Source organism: Halyomorpha halys, unplaced genomic scaffold (assembly GCF_000696795.3).
Source record: "Halyomorpha halys isolate HHAL.00 unplaced genomic scaffold, Hhal_1.1 Scaffold181.1, whole genome shotgun sequence".
NCBI lineage: Eukaryota > Metazoa > Arthropoda > Insecta > Hemiptera > Pentatomidae > Halyomorpha > Halyomorpha halys.
This window is the reverse complement of record NW_027114494.1, coordinates 98,470-115,951: the sequence shown is the minus strand read 5'-3', so window position 1 is coordinate 115,951 and position 17,482 is coordinate 98,470. Positions and strand designations below refer to the sequence as shown.

The window sequence follows — 17,482 nt, the reverse complement described above, 5'->3', positions numbered from 1 at the left end:
GGATGATATTGCTTTAGGTAGGATGATAAGGATGATATTGCTTTATGTTTCCATCATTAGCGTAAAGGAATAAACAATTGATTTATTTTAAGGAAAACATCAAAATATAAAGTTTGATTCAAATAAATATTTTTTTCTGATATGATAGAGAAAGGTTTTACTTTGTTTATTAAAAAAAATAAAACCAGTAAACATTTTTTTAAATAATATTTAATGTATCAACAAAAAAGTGACAGAGAATTAGTAGTAATAAAAAAAAAAAAAAAATCAATATCAAAAAAATATGAGCATGCTCTATAGTAACTCTCGACTTTTTTCCCCTGCCTAACCATTTCTGGCATATAGCGTGTAGCAGCCACTATCAACTGTTAAATATGGCGCACCAAGCCTCCCCCCCCCCCAAGCTTGGTTTCTTCCATAAATTCCCTCCCCCCTCACCTCCAGCATACTTGCATGTAGGATGCATATCCTTCCAGTATACTTCTTCCAAGAATTAATTATTTACTGTGAAACTGTGTGAAGGTTCTTGTTACTAGATAATGTGATTATGTTCGGCATTTTTATAATGAGAAATAAAGTTTATTATTAAACATTACAAAAGGTACTAACATGTTAATCATGCTGAAACATGTGCTCCATACTTAAAATGATTATCATTAATATGAATGACAGCACATTAAAATTTAAAATTTAATTACATTCTTACCTTTTGCTTGCGTATTATGCCACTTGTATATAATTTTTTCAGTAATTACTGTTTTAACTGCAAAGTCCAATTGTTTTATTCCCATTGAATCGGGGATAAATTCTTCACCCAACAACAAATAAACCTTGAAGCAGAATAACTGCTCGTAGATTTTGATTTGATGGGTCAAATGGTTGGCTCCACCAAACCATCAAATTCCTTCTGTATCCATAAACCAAAATGCTCCATGAAATCCTTGATGGTCATAATTATGTCACAAATAAATTCATCTATAAAGACCTAAACATCCCATTCAATGCAGATTTGGTCCAAATAAATATTATTATTATTGGCGCGACAAACCATTGGAGGTCCAAGGCCTCGCACGATGTACGTAGGAATTACATCACGCGTCTCATGACGAGGTTTTTATAGGGTAGGTTCGTCACTCCCACGCCTATTTTTGTAAGCGCCTCCCATTGGCGTACGGGCCTCACAAATCCCCGGCTGGAGGTTGTGAGTGAGTGTTGCATATTTATATGCTTGAAAAAATTCCGGGTAGGGGCGGGGACTCGATCTCGTAACCTTCGGGTTGGTAATAAATATACCTCCTTTCATTTCAAAATCCTTACTCACTCAAACCCATTAGTTCTTAATATCTCGTCCTTAAGGATACCTGATAATCCTCTGAGGCATCTGAAAAGTCCAAGGGATCTTCTAATTTAAAGCAATGATTGAAGTATAGGATACTACTGGACGGTTTCTTTTCAAAATTATCATGGGTTCTGAAACATTTATCACATTTTTTTATACAGTTATAAATTTCAATAAATAATAAAAAAATATTCTTGAATGATTAAACTACCTATCACTTCTAATTTCATTCTTATTGTAGCAACCTTAATATTATTTTTTTTATTGTAAACTTAAAATGATAAGAAAAGTTTTAGTTCAGTGTTTCTCTGCCAACAGTGCTTGTGGCCTCCTGTCATCAAAACAAATACCGAAGACTTATAATGAAGTCTGTTTTGTTCAGAGGACTGAGCTAAATTAAAAAAATATCGCAAAATACTCATTCTGCTTTCTACTAACTTAGACTAAATTTATATAAGTTTGTTTATATTTACCTTATTTTTTAAATGTACATGCAATTCCAAAGTAATGCAGAACAACAAAAGAAAACTCCCACAGTCCATAAGTCTTCCCACACTTATGATCAATTAAAATATTTCTGATTACCTTATTGGAATATAGGAAAATCGATTAGTTATAGTAGATCTGTTGGTGAAATATCGCACATCTTAAGTCCAAAGACATCCACTGTCCATGTTGAGAAGTTATTTTTTGTTGAAGATACGTAGTAGATGATATCTACTGTGCCATCTAAAGTTAAACTTCCACCTTTTTTAAGCAATCTATCAATAAAAGCCCTTTATAAAAAGTATTAATTGAATTTATCTCAGAAAACGCTTAAGCACAAAAAATAGGTATAAAGTATAACAAAAAAACTGTGTTAACACAACAATTCAATATTCAAAAATGAAGTATCTGAGATAAGATTCTAATAAAAATGTATATTACCTTCTGGGAATCGATTCAATTGATCCTGTTAGATGTCTGAATTAATGAAGGCAAGCTTACATCTGTGGGCAGCAGTTTTCAGCTTGTTAAGGGAAACAGGAAATTTTAGAAAATTTGGTTAAAGCTTTTCCTTATTGGCATTTAAAAGTAAAAAGGTGTTAAATTACAAGAATGCCTTTAGTTGCTACTTCATTCAGTACCAGGGAAATGTTTTCATCTTCAAGCTTTGTGCGTTAATATACATACTTGAAACCAATTAGATTATTTTCCTTGGCTAGAAATTAAATTAAGAAATCAAATTCAGGAGGAACCCTAATCTTCCATTGGAGTCAATTTTGTGATTTTCTGAATCCAATCTCCGACCTCCAATCTCCAATCACGTTAGGCAAAGCATTGGGTTTCCTAAAACACTGTTTTACACCTTGCACCATGGAACATGCACTTTAATCTAAAATAACAAGAAAAGATTTTGTCAAACACAACACATTCAGTTTGTACTTCACTGGGTTCTTCGACTTGGCAGAAATCAACTGCCTCTTTCACTATTACAAAGAGGTTCGAAACTATAACTCAGAAGAAAAGTATAGAATTTATGGGGGGGGGGGATTCCCCAGGTTTACATTGATGCAAATAGGAATTAAAGCGTCCATTTAATTGTAAATATGACTTTTTTCCATAATTATGAGAGATAGTTGACCGTGGATGATGAACGTGGAGAAGATGGTTGGGGGTGCGGTCTATGAAAAACACAAATAAGTTCGATTAACCTATTTTTAATGTCCCAACGTTTCGGCTAGAGTTTCTAGGCTTCTTCAGGGCTAAGAACAGAACAAGATAACAACCACAGTAAGTAATAAATAAGAAATAAATAAGTAATAAATAAGAAAATAAAAAAGAAAGTAGAAAAAGAAACAGAATAACATAAAATGAATAATTTTACAAAATAGAATTAATAGAATGAAGTGATGAGAGAAGCGGGAAATAAAATGTATACATAGGTAATTGAAAAAGTTGGTAAAATAACATAATTAAGGGAATGAAATACAAATGAAGTTATATAATGCAAAGAAGTATGAACATGTTAGTTATTAATAATTTAAAAATGGAAATAAGGTAAGAAAAAAAGAAAATTGAGAGGAAGAAAATATATGTAACACTAATAATTGATAAAGAGGCAAAATATAAGCAAAGTATACCATTAAGAAATGAATAGGAAAAAAAATTTTTTTTTTGAAAACACCAATAAAAATATAGTGAACATAACTGATAACGTGGGTAAGGAAAATTTCCTTATTTCATTTCCTTAATTATGTTATCCCGCCCACCCCCTCAACCACCCATGTACACATTCTACTTCCCTCCTCTCTCATCACTTCATTCCACCAATTCTATTTAGTAAACTTACTCATTTTATGTTATTCTGTTTATACTTTTTCTACTTTCTTTTTTATTTTCTATACTTACTGTGGTTGTTATCTTGTTCTGTTCTTAGCCCTGAAGAAGCCTAGAAACTCTAGCCGAAACGTTGGGACATTAAAAATAGGTTAATCGAACTTATTTGTGTTTTTCATAGACCGCACCCCCAACCATCTTACCATCTCTATTATACTCCTTGCTCCAAGGTTAGATATTACATCATTGTTATATAATTGATGATCAATATGATGGTAAATCTCCTGTGTGAATTTAAAATTAAATATTATTAAATGAGATAGTTTCTTTTTAAATCTTGTTTTCAAAATGAGGTACTCATCAGGAGCAAAAGAAACGTGGCTTTACTTTTCCTAAAAAGGGAAGTAATTTGCCCTCATTTCAAAGAATTTCATCAAATAAGTCCTAAGCCTTTATAAACAATAACTTTTGGTGTTCAGCCATGGTTTTAATGCCAATATAGACTGACTCGTTTTTTGTAGAAATAGCTCTACACATTTTTGTCCAAAATTCATGATAAATTGTAATCAATAAAAAGTTTGAAAATAAAAGAATATAGAAGAAATACTGAATATAGAAAATACTGAATATTCTTAGAGATCCCGTAGTCCTGAGGTTTGAACATGCAAGGTGTTTAATGGTAAAACCGCTAATCATTAATTAGAGGTAAATGAATTAAAAATGTGTAATACTGCAAAATAGAGATAGCAAGCAAAATAGAAATTGACGAAGTTCTAGAGTTACAGCAATGTCATACATACATACATAAACTTCTACAAACATTTTAGTCATAGTGATAAGTTTACATTTTATATTTGTATGTCGAGGGTAGAAGACACTGTATTACAAGCTTGTTTATATACAGGCGAACAATTTGAAGAGATAAGAGTATACTATTGTCAAAAGCAGTTTTAAAAAAAAAAGTATAATAGTCTAAATGGGTCTAAATTGTTGAGCGCGGGGGTGCTGGGCACAAATAAAATGTTTTTACTGTTTTATTAATTACGGTTAAATAACATTAAACGTTCGTACTGTAGTGAGAACAAAAAACACAACCAATACAATAAAAAATGAATTTTTACATCTCACTTTAACAAAAAAGGACATCCGGCGTCCTTACCAAAAATGTACAGATATATCCAATTAGATTTAAGGTCATCATTCTGTATAATTTCTGATATTTATTTTGGTTTTACAGGGATTCTGATCTGAGGATTGAAGAATATGCAATAAAAAAGGAATTTAAGAAGATTCAGTAGATTAATTTCTCAGAATCGAGTAGTCATGGCTAAAATTCTTCTTATACCAACATGTCGGCCGATCTACGGTTAATACTCACTCAAAAAAACTGGAAAGTCTTTTAAAGAGCTGTGGAGTGCATTTAATGATGATTTTATGAAGGAAACACTGAACATGGATGAAAGAGAAAATTTCAGGATTGTAACTCATCTCATGATATAAAAGTTCAAGTCAGAATTAAACGGGTAAAGAATCGAATCACTGATGTACTCCATGAAAATCAGAAGTGGTATCAATCCATGGGAGAAGTGTCGAAGGTTCTAGGTTTCGACCAATGAGCCAAAGACCAAGGCACTCAGTTCATTGTATGGCAGAATACAAAATATCGTGATGTCAATCAAATTAATTGAAGAACAGTTGATAATTTTTCGACCTGGCGATTTATCGATACGCAAAGCAAAAATAATGCCCATATCATAACAAGAAACCCTCAAGCATACTAGGAAATAAACAATTCTTCTTTTCTTGAATATTTCAAGATTGTGAAAAAAATAATGCATCCTTTAATTATTTTTTATAGAGTTGGATAACTCAGGAGATTTGAATGACATTAACGACAGATCGATCAAAAAATATTTTGACGAACTAGATCAACTGATCTGTAGAGAATTAAATACAAAGTTAACGAAACCACTTTCAGAGGACAAAGGAGGAGTTAATAAAATGAAAATAGATATCTCTCTGGGTCTTCTACGAATGGGCAATAAAGAGAGTATCTTAAAAAGTTTATTGATGACAAATTTTATAACAACGAAATAAAAAGTGAAGATTTCGTAAAAGGTGACGTTGTTATCGAAAAAACTAGAAAGTACTTTATAAAATCTAAACTTTCATCGAACTTTCTGAAAAAAAAATCCTGGAGTGAATGAAGAATTACATCGAATGCCTAGTCAAGAGTCCATATAGTTTAAAAGTTGTCCTCCATCTGAACCAGCAAAGAAGAGGCTGGTCACGGGGTAAGGGATTTATTTCCTGCTTTAGCAATTGCAGTCATTTATCAGAATCTGAAATAGATGAAGAATTACATCGAATGCCTAGTCAAGAGTCCATATAGTTTAAAAGTTGTCCTCCATCTGAACCAGCAAAGAAGAGGCAAGCACCGAAATGTTTGTTGAATTTGGAACAGATTGAAGAATTCAATGAAGAGAAAGTTCAGAAAAGAGATCCTCTAAAAGTTAAATTAATAGAATACTCTACATAAAGTTTTGTTTTCCATAAAGATGTGGCTCTAAATTTGTATTTAAGATTGTTCTCTAGGGTGGCCGAAGATATTTTTGATACTTAAATTGGATTAAATTTATTTTATTTAAACAATAATAAAAAATCTGATATAAAAGAAACTTTAATAAATACTAAAAATAATAAAAGAGAGTATTAATAATGAGTTCAATACAACAGTATAGATTCTATCATTTTATTACAAGAATAGGTGAAACTAAACTATGGTAACAAACAACAACCTCACATAAAGGAGTTGAAAATAGAGAAAATTTATATATTAAACTGATGAATGCGATGGTGGTGACAACAAATAAAATGTTTTATTGTTCCCACTATTTTATTAGTTAAGGTTAAGTAACACAAAATGTTCTTAGTGTAGTGAGAACTAACAACACAACTACACACACAACAGTGCTAGGCATCCTTCCACACTGTTACATACCGCCTTGTGATACAATCCATATATTCACAGTTTGCCACAGTGCAACATCTATACAATAAAAACTGAATTTTTACATCACACTTTAACAAACTAATAATAAACAAACTAAGCATATCATTTTTTAGTGACAATAATTATATACATTTAGATTGATACCATTTTAATTGAAATATAATTTTGGCAATAATACTAAAGTTGTTTGTTTGGTCTTGTTTAAAGGCATAAAACCTATTTATCGGCGCCCATGGATTATAAAAAATTTCAATTATAATAATAAAGTCTTTCATTTTTTAAAAATACTTTTAAATATGATTTTCAAATAAATTACATTATTTTAAATAAAGGTTTCATTAAAAAAGGTCAAATTTCTACCAGTTTAAAGCATGACAATTACAGAGTTCAAAGAACATTTGATAAAATTTGAAGTGTCCCTGATTTTTTAAAAAGCCTTAGTATAGATTTTTATTTATTTATTCTATTTTTACCTGCTTTGATTTATTTTTTATTTCTGACTGTACATGTATAATCTTTTTTTTTCATTGACAACTAAGTTACCATATTGACATTCATAATAAATATATTTGCATTTTATTCAAAGTAGAGAAGTAAAATAAAGCTATTTCATGGTTTTTATTTGAGTATTTTAACTCAAAAAAAGAAATATGATTTTTGACTCCATAGTATTACGGATTTTTTTATTTATACATTCCTACACTTGGTAGACTCATTTAATTTAATTTGCAGGATCTACAAACAATTACTACATAACAAAACCAACTCAAACTTCTTTTTAAAACTAATAAATTTTATAAATCGAAATACAAAGTCTTTTGAGTCAAAAGAGATAAAAAAGAATTAAAGAAAATTCATAAATAAAAACGAAACTAAATGAAATCTCAAAAAATTATTTCATTAATTAAATAAATTTCCCCTAAAATATTCAAAGAAAGAGTAATACCATTTTAAGTTTATTATAGACTATACTTTAAATACTCATATACCTACAGTTGTAAATCTAATAGTTGATAAAAATGTAATTTATTTGGCAAGACTATTTTATAAAAACATCATATTATATTTATAATGAGGTGAATCCATAATATATTTATAATGAGGTGAATCCATACTATATTTATACTGAGGTGAATCCATACTATATTTATAATGAGGTGAATCCATACTATATTTACAATGAGGTGAATCCATACAATATTTATAATGAGGTGAATCCATATTATATTTATAATGAGGTGAATCCATACTATATATATAATGAGGTGAATCCATACTATATATATAATGAGGTGAATCCATACAATAGTTATAATGAGGTGAATCCATAATATATTTATCATGAGGTGAATCCATACTATATTTATAATGAGGTGAATCCATTTTATATTTATCATGAGGTGAATCCATACTATATTTATACTGAGGTGAATCCATACAATAGTTATAATGAGGTGAATCCATAATATATTTATCATGAGGTGAATCCATACAATATTTATATTTATGGAGGTGAATCCATACTATATTTATAATGAGGTGAATCCATACAATATTTATAATGAGGTGAATCCATACAATATTTATCATGAGGTGAATCCATACAATATTTATGTATTTTGTCAAGATCAATTTTCTCATTATTCATTTTAATTTTATTAGATCTCAAAATTATTATCACTATCCCAAATAATATATATGCTAGCAGGGTTGCCAATTTATACAGTGTTATTTTATTAACTTCAAAGCCTTTTAATGTATTTACTCAAAAGAGATAAAAATGAATCAAAGTAGACCCACAAATTAGTAATAAAACTCAAATAAACCAATCCATTATAAAGAAAACATATTGATTCATAAAAAATAAATAAACTCTGTTGTAACAACTTACAAAAGATAAAATCCCCCCAAAATATTCAATCTCAATAAATAATTGCATAAAATAGATACAATTCCCCTAAATTATTGAAAGGAGTAACACCATTTTAATACTTGCATAATTATTATTATTTTATTACAGTTAGTAAAAATTTAATAGAAGAAAATAAATAATATTATGTTAAAAATGTAATAAAAAAAATAAATAAAATAAAGACAAATAAAAATTATCAACTAAAAAATAATCTTAAAACATTTTATATACATTTAACATTACTTTTCCAGGCCAATAAATAAACTACTATTAAATCATTAATTCAAATGTCATCATCATGCATTCAACAAAATACAGTAATAAAAAGTACGAAAATGAGAAAAATATCTCCCTATTCATTAAATTTAATCATTATTATCAAAGTAATAATAATATATTGTATATATAAATATATTATTATTATTTTATAATAATATATAAAATATTTGTATATAAATAAATTGCCAAAACGTAGGCCCACTTGGCGTACTTGAGTCCCCCCACCATTACCAGTATATATATAAATAGTTGACAACTATTTTTGTTTCTCTTTTGACCAGAACCCTCACCATATTCATAATTTAATAATAATATAGCTTATTTGAAACTGATTTTGACAAAATATTTATAGATTAATTATCATTTCATCTCAACATATTAATTGCTCATTCCAATTTACATATATATATCTTTCATTATATTCTGTAACTGCAAAAACGCAAACTACTTGGTCGTGACTATTTTTGGAAAATCATTTCTTTTCTGGACTAATTTGTAGTTAACTATTGAATACTTAACTCAATATAAGAAGTATTCCAAATTACAATTGCCTTAGTGAACGATAAGTTGAGTTGTCCAATTACAATTGCCTTAGTTTATCGTTCACTAATCTTGTTGTTCAATTACAGGAATGTCTTGTAACTCTCTCTACCTTTACAGGCAAAAGTTATGAAAAAATTAAAGTTTTTCTAAAAAAGCATGAAACAATCCTTACAGTTGGATATATGAAAGTAATTAAATGAAAACATGGAATAGTGCTCTATTGGTAAAAAATGGACAAAAGTGTCTTTTTTCTTAGATTTATGGATTAATAAAATTTAATTTGAGATCATCAAGTTAAAAAATTCTAATATTTATTTTGGTTTTACAGGGAGGCAGATCTAAGGGTTGAATAATCTTCCTTCAATAAAAAAACTCCTTTTCTCCGAAAAGATTCAACAGAGTGATTTCTCAGATTCGAACGATCATGGCTGAAATTCCTCTTGTCCTCGATACCAACATGTGGGCCGATCTAAGGTTAATACTCACTCGACTTCAGAAAAAAACTGGAAAGTCTTTCGAAGATTTGTGGAAAGCATTTAATGATGATTTCATTAAGGAAACACTGAACCCCAATGAACGAGAAGCCTTCCGGAGCGTGACTAATTTTATGAAGAGGCTTTTAGAGATGAAAAACAGTTCGGCTAAGTATGTAATATACGTCCCGAGTTTCGTCTACAATGAAGCAGGGCGAAGCGTCTCATCAAAAATCACTTCTGATGCTAAAGGAGATGAACTTTTTTTGGATATTTTTAATAAAGTTGTAAAATCTATTCCAATCGAAACTAAGGTCGATAATGTAGTTCTGGAGGAAGGAATAGGTTATCCTAAAAAATCAGAAATAAAAACTGGGAACATTATCAAAACAATGATGAAAGACTTCCTCAAGAACAACAAACAAGCAACATTAATCCAACTTATAGACTTCTTGAAGAACGCAGACGAGGGAAGGAAACAATACATCACAGAAAGAACTAATTGGAACAAACATTTTATCGCCGACGTTCTCCATAAAAATCAGAAGTGGGACCAACCCATGGGAGAAGCCTGCAAGGTTCTGGGTTTGGACTATGAGCCAAGGACCAAAGCACTCAGTTCATTGTACGGGAGTATACACAAATATCGTGACGTCGATAAAATTCCTTTTCAGCCTGATCCGGTAGAAGCAATTGCAGACCGTTTGACAATGGCAGACGAGGAGTTCGATTTTTTCGACCTCCTGATCTATCTTCACGCTAAGGAAAACAAAGCCTATATCATCACCAGGAACACACAAGCATATCAGGAAATAAACGATCCTTCTTTTCTTGGGTATTTTGAGGATGTTAAAATAATGCATCCTTTAATTAATTTCGATAGTTTAGATGATTTGAAAAATTCAGGAGAATTATTGAAAATCATAGAAACATCGATCAAAAAAGATTTTAACGAGCTAGACCTACCTATCTGTAGAGAGTTAGATCAACAGCTATCAAAACCAGTTTTTGTGGAAAAAGGTGGAGAATTAATTACGAAAGCTCTGTCGAGCTACTCTTCTCCTTTTACCCAACGGCTCAAAATAGAAATGTCTCTTGGTATTGTACTAAGAGTTCTAAGGATCGAAAATAAACAACTCAAAGCCAGCAGAGAATTCTTTTTTGAAGAGTACAACACTAATAAAGTGAGTATCCTAAGGTTTATTGATGAAAACTTCTTTAACAACCAATTAAAAAGTGAAGACTTCGTAAAAGATGATGTCGTTATTGAAAAAACTAGAAAACAGTTTCTAAAATCTAAACTTCTATCAAACTATCTAAAAAATAATCCCTTAGTTGAACAACAACTCAAGGAATTACAAAAAAATCCAGGAAAATACTTAGACGGATTTCTGACAAGATATCGGACAGAGGATGGCCCTGGGGTAAGGAATTTGTTCCTCGCTTTAGCTATTACAAGTCATTTATCAGAATCTGAAATAGATCAAGGATTACACCAAACTACTAGTCAAGAGCCTATATCGTTTAAAAATTGCCCTCCATCTGGATCAGCAAAGAAGAGGCAAGCACCGAAATGTCTGTTAAATTGGGAACAGATTGAAGAATTCAATGAAGAGAAAGTTGAGAATAGAGATCCTCTGAAAGTTAAAATTAATAGTGAAAAGTTTGTAGATTACATAAGAACAATCAGAGATCCAGAAGAACGTATACAGCTGATAGAATTTACAGATCAGGTTTTAAATTCTGTTGAAGATCACACCAGTAAGATCAGTGGACCAAAAGTGACTGAAGTCACCCATATCATTAACAATCATAAAGTTCTCAAATATTTCACCAAAGTTCACGAGATCTCTACCGCGGTCAATTATGGAATGTTTGCAAGAAGCATTTTAGCAGATCTTTTAAAAGGAAACTTTGAAGGTTTGGCCATAAATGTCGGCTTTATGGCTGGAAACTATGCCTTATCTAGAATATCCGCAGCTTCTTTGGTTAAAGGTGTAAAATACGCTGAGGAAGGGAAAGTGATGCTTGGAGCCAGCTTAAAGTATGCGTCCCCATTCATCAGTCGGTTCCTCTCTCCTCTCGTTGCCTTGGATCTCTACAATCAGATCAAGGCACTAAAAGCGGGTGACAGTGATGCCATAGTCGGAATTGTAGGTGACAGTGTTCTATTGATTGTAGATGCAGTAGACATCGGGATATCACTGTTAGAGATAGCTGGGGTAATTGGAGAAATTTCTGCAGTGACTGGACCCATAGGAGTGGCAATTGGAGCCGTAGTGATGGTTGGAACAGAAATTTACTTCGCCGTCAGCAAAGTTCAAAAACTAAACGATATCATCCACTTGACGACTGGAGAAAGGTGGGAAATCGGAGCTGCAACTTTCTTCACATTCGGTTTAGCAAAGTTTAATGTTGAGAATTTAGCAAAGATAAAAGCAGCCAATAACCAAGTTGCCAAACAAGCTCTCGAAGCGATAAAAAACAGCCCAGATATCCAACGAATCGTTGTTCCGAGTGTAGTTTCGGTGGGGGACAAACCTCAGATTGCGGAACACAGCCGATTCCGGCTTTACTATGGTACTTTAAGATGGGACAGGACTAGGCCGGATGATCCAGAAGGCGGAAAGATATTTTGTGCCCCCGAAGGGGACTGGGAAACTGCTCCCAGAAATGTTATTTCAAAATGTACGAATGCAATTGGAGTTGCGGATTTGACACCAAAAAAAAAGGATTATACTCTGTTTAATTTAGGAGAAGGAGGAGAATCAGTAATTGGATTAAGAGACAGCCCCAACATCTTTCGTGTCACGAAAGGAAAGTTCGAAATGTCGGGTGGAAATAAAAATGATGTCTTTATACTCGAAGAAGGCATAACATTTGATAACTTTCCAGAGGGGATCCTTGACGGGAGTGAAGGTAGCAATATGCTAGATTTTAGAGCAATAACCACCAAAGACAATGAAGCTGTTGTCATTAAGTTTACTGAATCACCCATAGGAAACACAACAATATATCAGGCAACTAACCTTACAACCCACGAATACCGTGAGCGAAACCTGCATTTATTTGGCATCGATTCGGTAATAGGAAGAGAAAATCAGGTTGACTATATATACACTGATTGTTATACTAAATACGTAGACGCCAGGGGAGGCAGGGCTGATGCTCCAGATCAAATTCACATAAATCACTCATTGCGAGAATGCAATCATGATAAAGTTATTGTGTTGGGTCCCAACACTTTGCTCATTAATGAAGCGGTAACTGGAAAGTTTTCTTATTTTGTCAATGATGTCCACTCCAATATCAAATGCACTCTTAAAAGAAGTACCCCCTACAAAACCTTAGTTGTAGAAAATAATCGAATACAACACAAGTTTTTCATAAATGGCACATTGTCTGACATTGTCAAGTTCGAGTTTCAACATGAGAAAGATAATTATTACGACATAAACATTAAAATGTATTTTAAAGATAACAGTGGGAAAGTAGCTAATTTTAATTTAGAGACTATTCTCGGCTATGGAAAAAATAATGGAGGGATGGACAACATAGCGATGTATTTAAAGGATGATGTCGAACTGAGGTATCATCACAATGGTATTTATGCACTTCTCAAGAGCGACAAATCTTTTATGGACATCATAAAAGAGTACAAACCAATCTCTATTTCTTTCGGCATTTCAATGTTCGTTTACGCAGATAAAGAAGACGCTATAGTATCTATTGGGAGTGGGCAAAAAGATGAGGTACTCTACAATGATCCAACTTACAAGACCTACCTGGCGGGCAATAAAGGCAACAACTCTTACATTGTCACTTCGGGTCGGGATTTCCTGAAAGGCCCTAATCCACCTGTCATTCCAGAGGTAGAGATTTACAGCGCAGATGGCGATTACACCAATACGTTGGATCTTCACTCTCTCTCACAACAAATAAAAGAAGATTTGGGTAAGGAGTTGCTCATGAAACACATCTTCGACTCAGAAAAGCTCGTGGTGTACTTGTATACTTTGGAAAGTCAAAGCAAATCTTTCTATAACATCACCTCAATCACCTTCAAAAATGTCCCTAATCCTGCTAAATGGGATTCCTGGTGTAAAAGTTTGCACATCCTTCTCAACAATGCTCCGGTTGTACTCAAATGCGATCAAGGCTATAAAGAAAAATTCGGCAAAATTATCGATTATAACGTGGATGTTAATAATTACGATCCTTCGAATTATTATACACCATTACCTTTGCAGTTTTCCGGTTACGAGATAATAATGATCAGGAGAGATGATGTCGAACCTAATACTGAAGTAATTGTGAAACATATATTAGGCGAATATAGATTTTTGCGCCACGACGATGATCTAGTATTGACCAATGGTTTCCACTCCAAGACACCAGCTTATCTTCCAACTGCTCTTCTTATTAAAGACTTTTACAAAGATCCTTCAGTCTTCTATACACTCAAGTTCACATTTAATGATAAAGTCGTGTCCTTAAATTCAGAGAAAGATAACATTGGGAAAGCGAAGACGATGGAAGATCGTTATAAAGAATATGATCAAACTTATAACAATATTATTAGCGGACATCCTCGGCGACACAAAAGGGATTTAGCTATCTCAAAGGACTCTTCCAAACGGAGCGAATATAAGCAGTCCCAATTTTCAACCAGAGGCCTCTTCGGGACTGTAATGCAGTCTCTGTCGGATATTTGTTCCAAATCATTCGATTACGTCCAGGATTGCTTTAAGCAAATTGTGAGCCCTACACCCAAGCCCGTTCTCGATCAATTCCACAATCCCAAAGCCGATTTTTCAAACGGTTATAAAATGTTAGGACCGAAATCAAATGTGGCTGGTTCTAACGAGAACAAAATCGCCTCAGATGTGAACAGTACATTGCTTCTGTTGGACACCTTAGTAAGGAAATTAAATGATTCCAAGTATAAGCCACCATTGGAGGATTATTTGCTATCACCTCATGAACAGCTGGAAAAGAAGATGGCGGAGCTGACAACAAAACTGGGCTTAGATCCTCATGATATCCTGGGAAGTATGGAGAAACGGCAGCAGCAAATATTGGCTAACATAACTCAGGACTGATAAAGCATGAGTGAACCTAATTATAAGGGGGATGTTGATTTACTGTTTCTGTAATAATAGGGATATGAGTTACAATGGAAAACAATTTTAACTATGCTATTTTAATTGGAATATTTTTTAGAAGTTGCTTTTTATAATGAGATTATAATTTAAATGTATTTTTCTTCATTGTGTTTATTTTAAACAATGTTTTGTAAAGCGTTATGAAGGAAACTTACTTATAAATAAAATACAGAGATTACAATTTGTTATGGGTTTTATATGAATAAACTGAATTATATTTGTATATAGATTTTTCCACCAATTCTCTTTGCTGTACTCAAACTCAAAGAGGACTATTATATTAGTGTTAATTATTCACAATGATTAAGCAAAATGTTAGCAAACGAGGTTACAATAGCTTTTTAATCTCTTTGCTATTTAATTTTACTCTAAGTGTGTTCATGTTGTTCAAAAACTAGTCATTCAATTCAACTCATTTTGTACAAAAGATAGACATTTGAAATTACAAATTATGTATAAGAAATTAAATAATAAATTACATGAAACATTTTGGAAGCTGGTACCAAGGTATAATTATATACTTAAGCATCAATATCAGTTTTTAAAAGAATAAAAGAGTTTAGAGGGTATATTCTATATTTTCCTATTGATCATCCCATTAAGAGTTTGGAGGGTATATTCTATATTTTCCTGTTGATCATCCCATTAAGAGTTTAGAGGGTATATTCTATATTCTCCTACTGATCATCCTATTAAGAGTTTGGAGGGTATATTCTATATTCTCCTATTGATCGTCCCATTAAGAGTTTAGAGGGTATATTTTCCTATTGATCATCCCATTAAGAGTTTAGAGGGTATATTCTATATTCTCCTATTCATCATCCGATTAAGATTTTGGAGGGTATATTCTATATTCTCCTACTGATCATCCCATTAAGAGTTTGGAGGATATATTCTATATTTTCCTATTGATTATCATATTAAGAGTTTGGAGGGTATATTCTATATTCTCTTACTGATCATCCCATTAAGAGTTTAGAGGGTATATTCTCCTATTCATCATCCCATTAGGAGTTTAGAGAGTATAATCTTCTATTCACCATCCCATTAAGAGTTTAGAGAGTATAATCTCCTATTCACCATCCCATTAAGAGTTCAGAGGATATATTCTCCAATTCACATCCCATTAAGAGTCTAGAGGGTATATTCTCCAATTCACATCCCATTAAGAGTTCAGAGGGTATATTCTCCAATTCACATCCCATTAAGAGTTCAGAGGGTATATTCTCCTATTCATCATCCCATTAAGAGTTCAGAGGGTTTATTCTCCTATTCATCATCCCATTAGGAGTTTAGAGAGTATAATCTCCTATTCGCCATTCCATTAAGAGTTCAGAGGGTATATTCTAGAATATGAAAGGAGATTTAATGAAATTAAATATAAATAAATGAGTAAATATAAAACTTATTATAAAGACTAATAATATGATGATGTTAATAAAGACCTGCAATCACCTAACACCTCTGAGTTGCAGCTAAACAAAGAACAATGGTGGAGATGCTACACAAGTGCTCTCACGAACCCTCTTTGATATGTGTCCAAAAACCGACTGACGATGGATCGGCAGCAAATTTAGGCGAACTCGTACCAGTCAAGCCAAGAACCCATCAACATGCTCCCGCATGCGTGAGTTCACCAAGGCTTGGCTGATGTGGGTTCACCATGGCTTGGCGAGTGTATAGAAACCTTTAAATGAATAAAACATTTTGTCACCAATAAAGGTTTTCTTTGGTGACTCCAAACATTAAAAAAAAAATTGTAGATTGGTAAGTTTTTCTCAAATAAAATAAAGAAGATATTATGGGAGAATTTGGGAAGAAGATATTGAAAAAGTAAAATAAAATACAACATACATACAAGACACAAAAACAATTAATTTTATCGATAGGGTGCATAAAACAATACAACTAATAACCAGTTTGCTTTCACAATATAATGAACAGTATACATTAGAATATGAACTAAAAACAGTACAATTTACAAAAAATAATACTTAATTATATACTATTTATTTAAAAATACAAGTTAAGAATTATACTATGCAATTGACTACATTAGTGTCAAACAAATTGGTAATTATAAAATGAAAAACCTAATACAAACAATTTTATACTGTAGATAACAATATCTATATAGAATTATTGAAGTTTTCAACAGCCATCTTAACCACATATTGTTCACGATAGGAAAGTCAAATAACAATTTAAAAAATAAGATGTCTGGATGTGGATTCAATAATACAAGATAAAATTATAAAAACAAGATGGAGAAAAAATAAATAAAACAAGAAGTACGTTATTCGATTTTGGTTCTAATCACCTCGATATACAAAACCCAAACCTATTAAAAATTGTGAAGGTCAATAGATCTCATAAAGAATATTTATATTAAATAATAACATACAAAATATTGATGTAAACATTTTATTGAAATAATTA

At 31.9% G+C, this 17,482-nt stretch overlaps 1 protein-coding gene across 1 annotated transcript in view; it reads left to right on the top strand.

The window, feature by feature from the left end:
- LOC106679174 (uncharacterized) overlaps positions 1-15,266 on the top strand; it is a 24,132-nt gene extending 8,866 nt beyond the window's left edge. The window contains exon 2 of the mRNA XM_014418174.2: positions 9,734-15,266. Within this exon, the coding sequence (XP_014273660.1) occupies positions 9,830-14,980 (5,151 nt within the window). The 5' untranslated portion in view covers positions 9,734-9,829 and the 3' untranslated portion in view covers positions 14,981-15,266. The remainder of the gene's footprint in view (positions 1-9,733) is intronic.
- Positions 15,267-17,482: the final 2,216 nt, after the last annotated feature.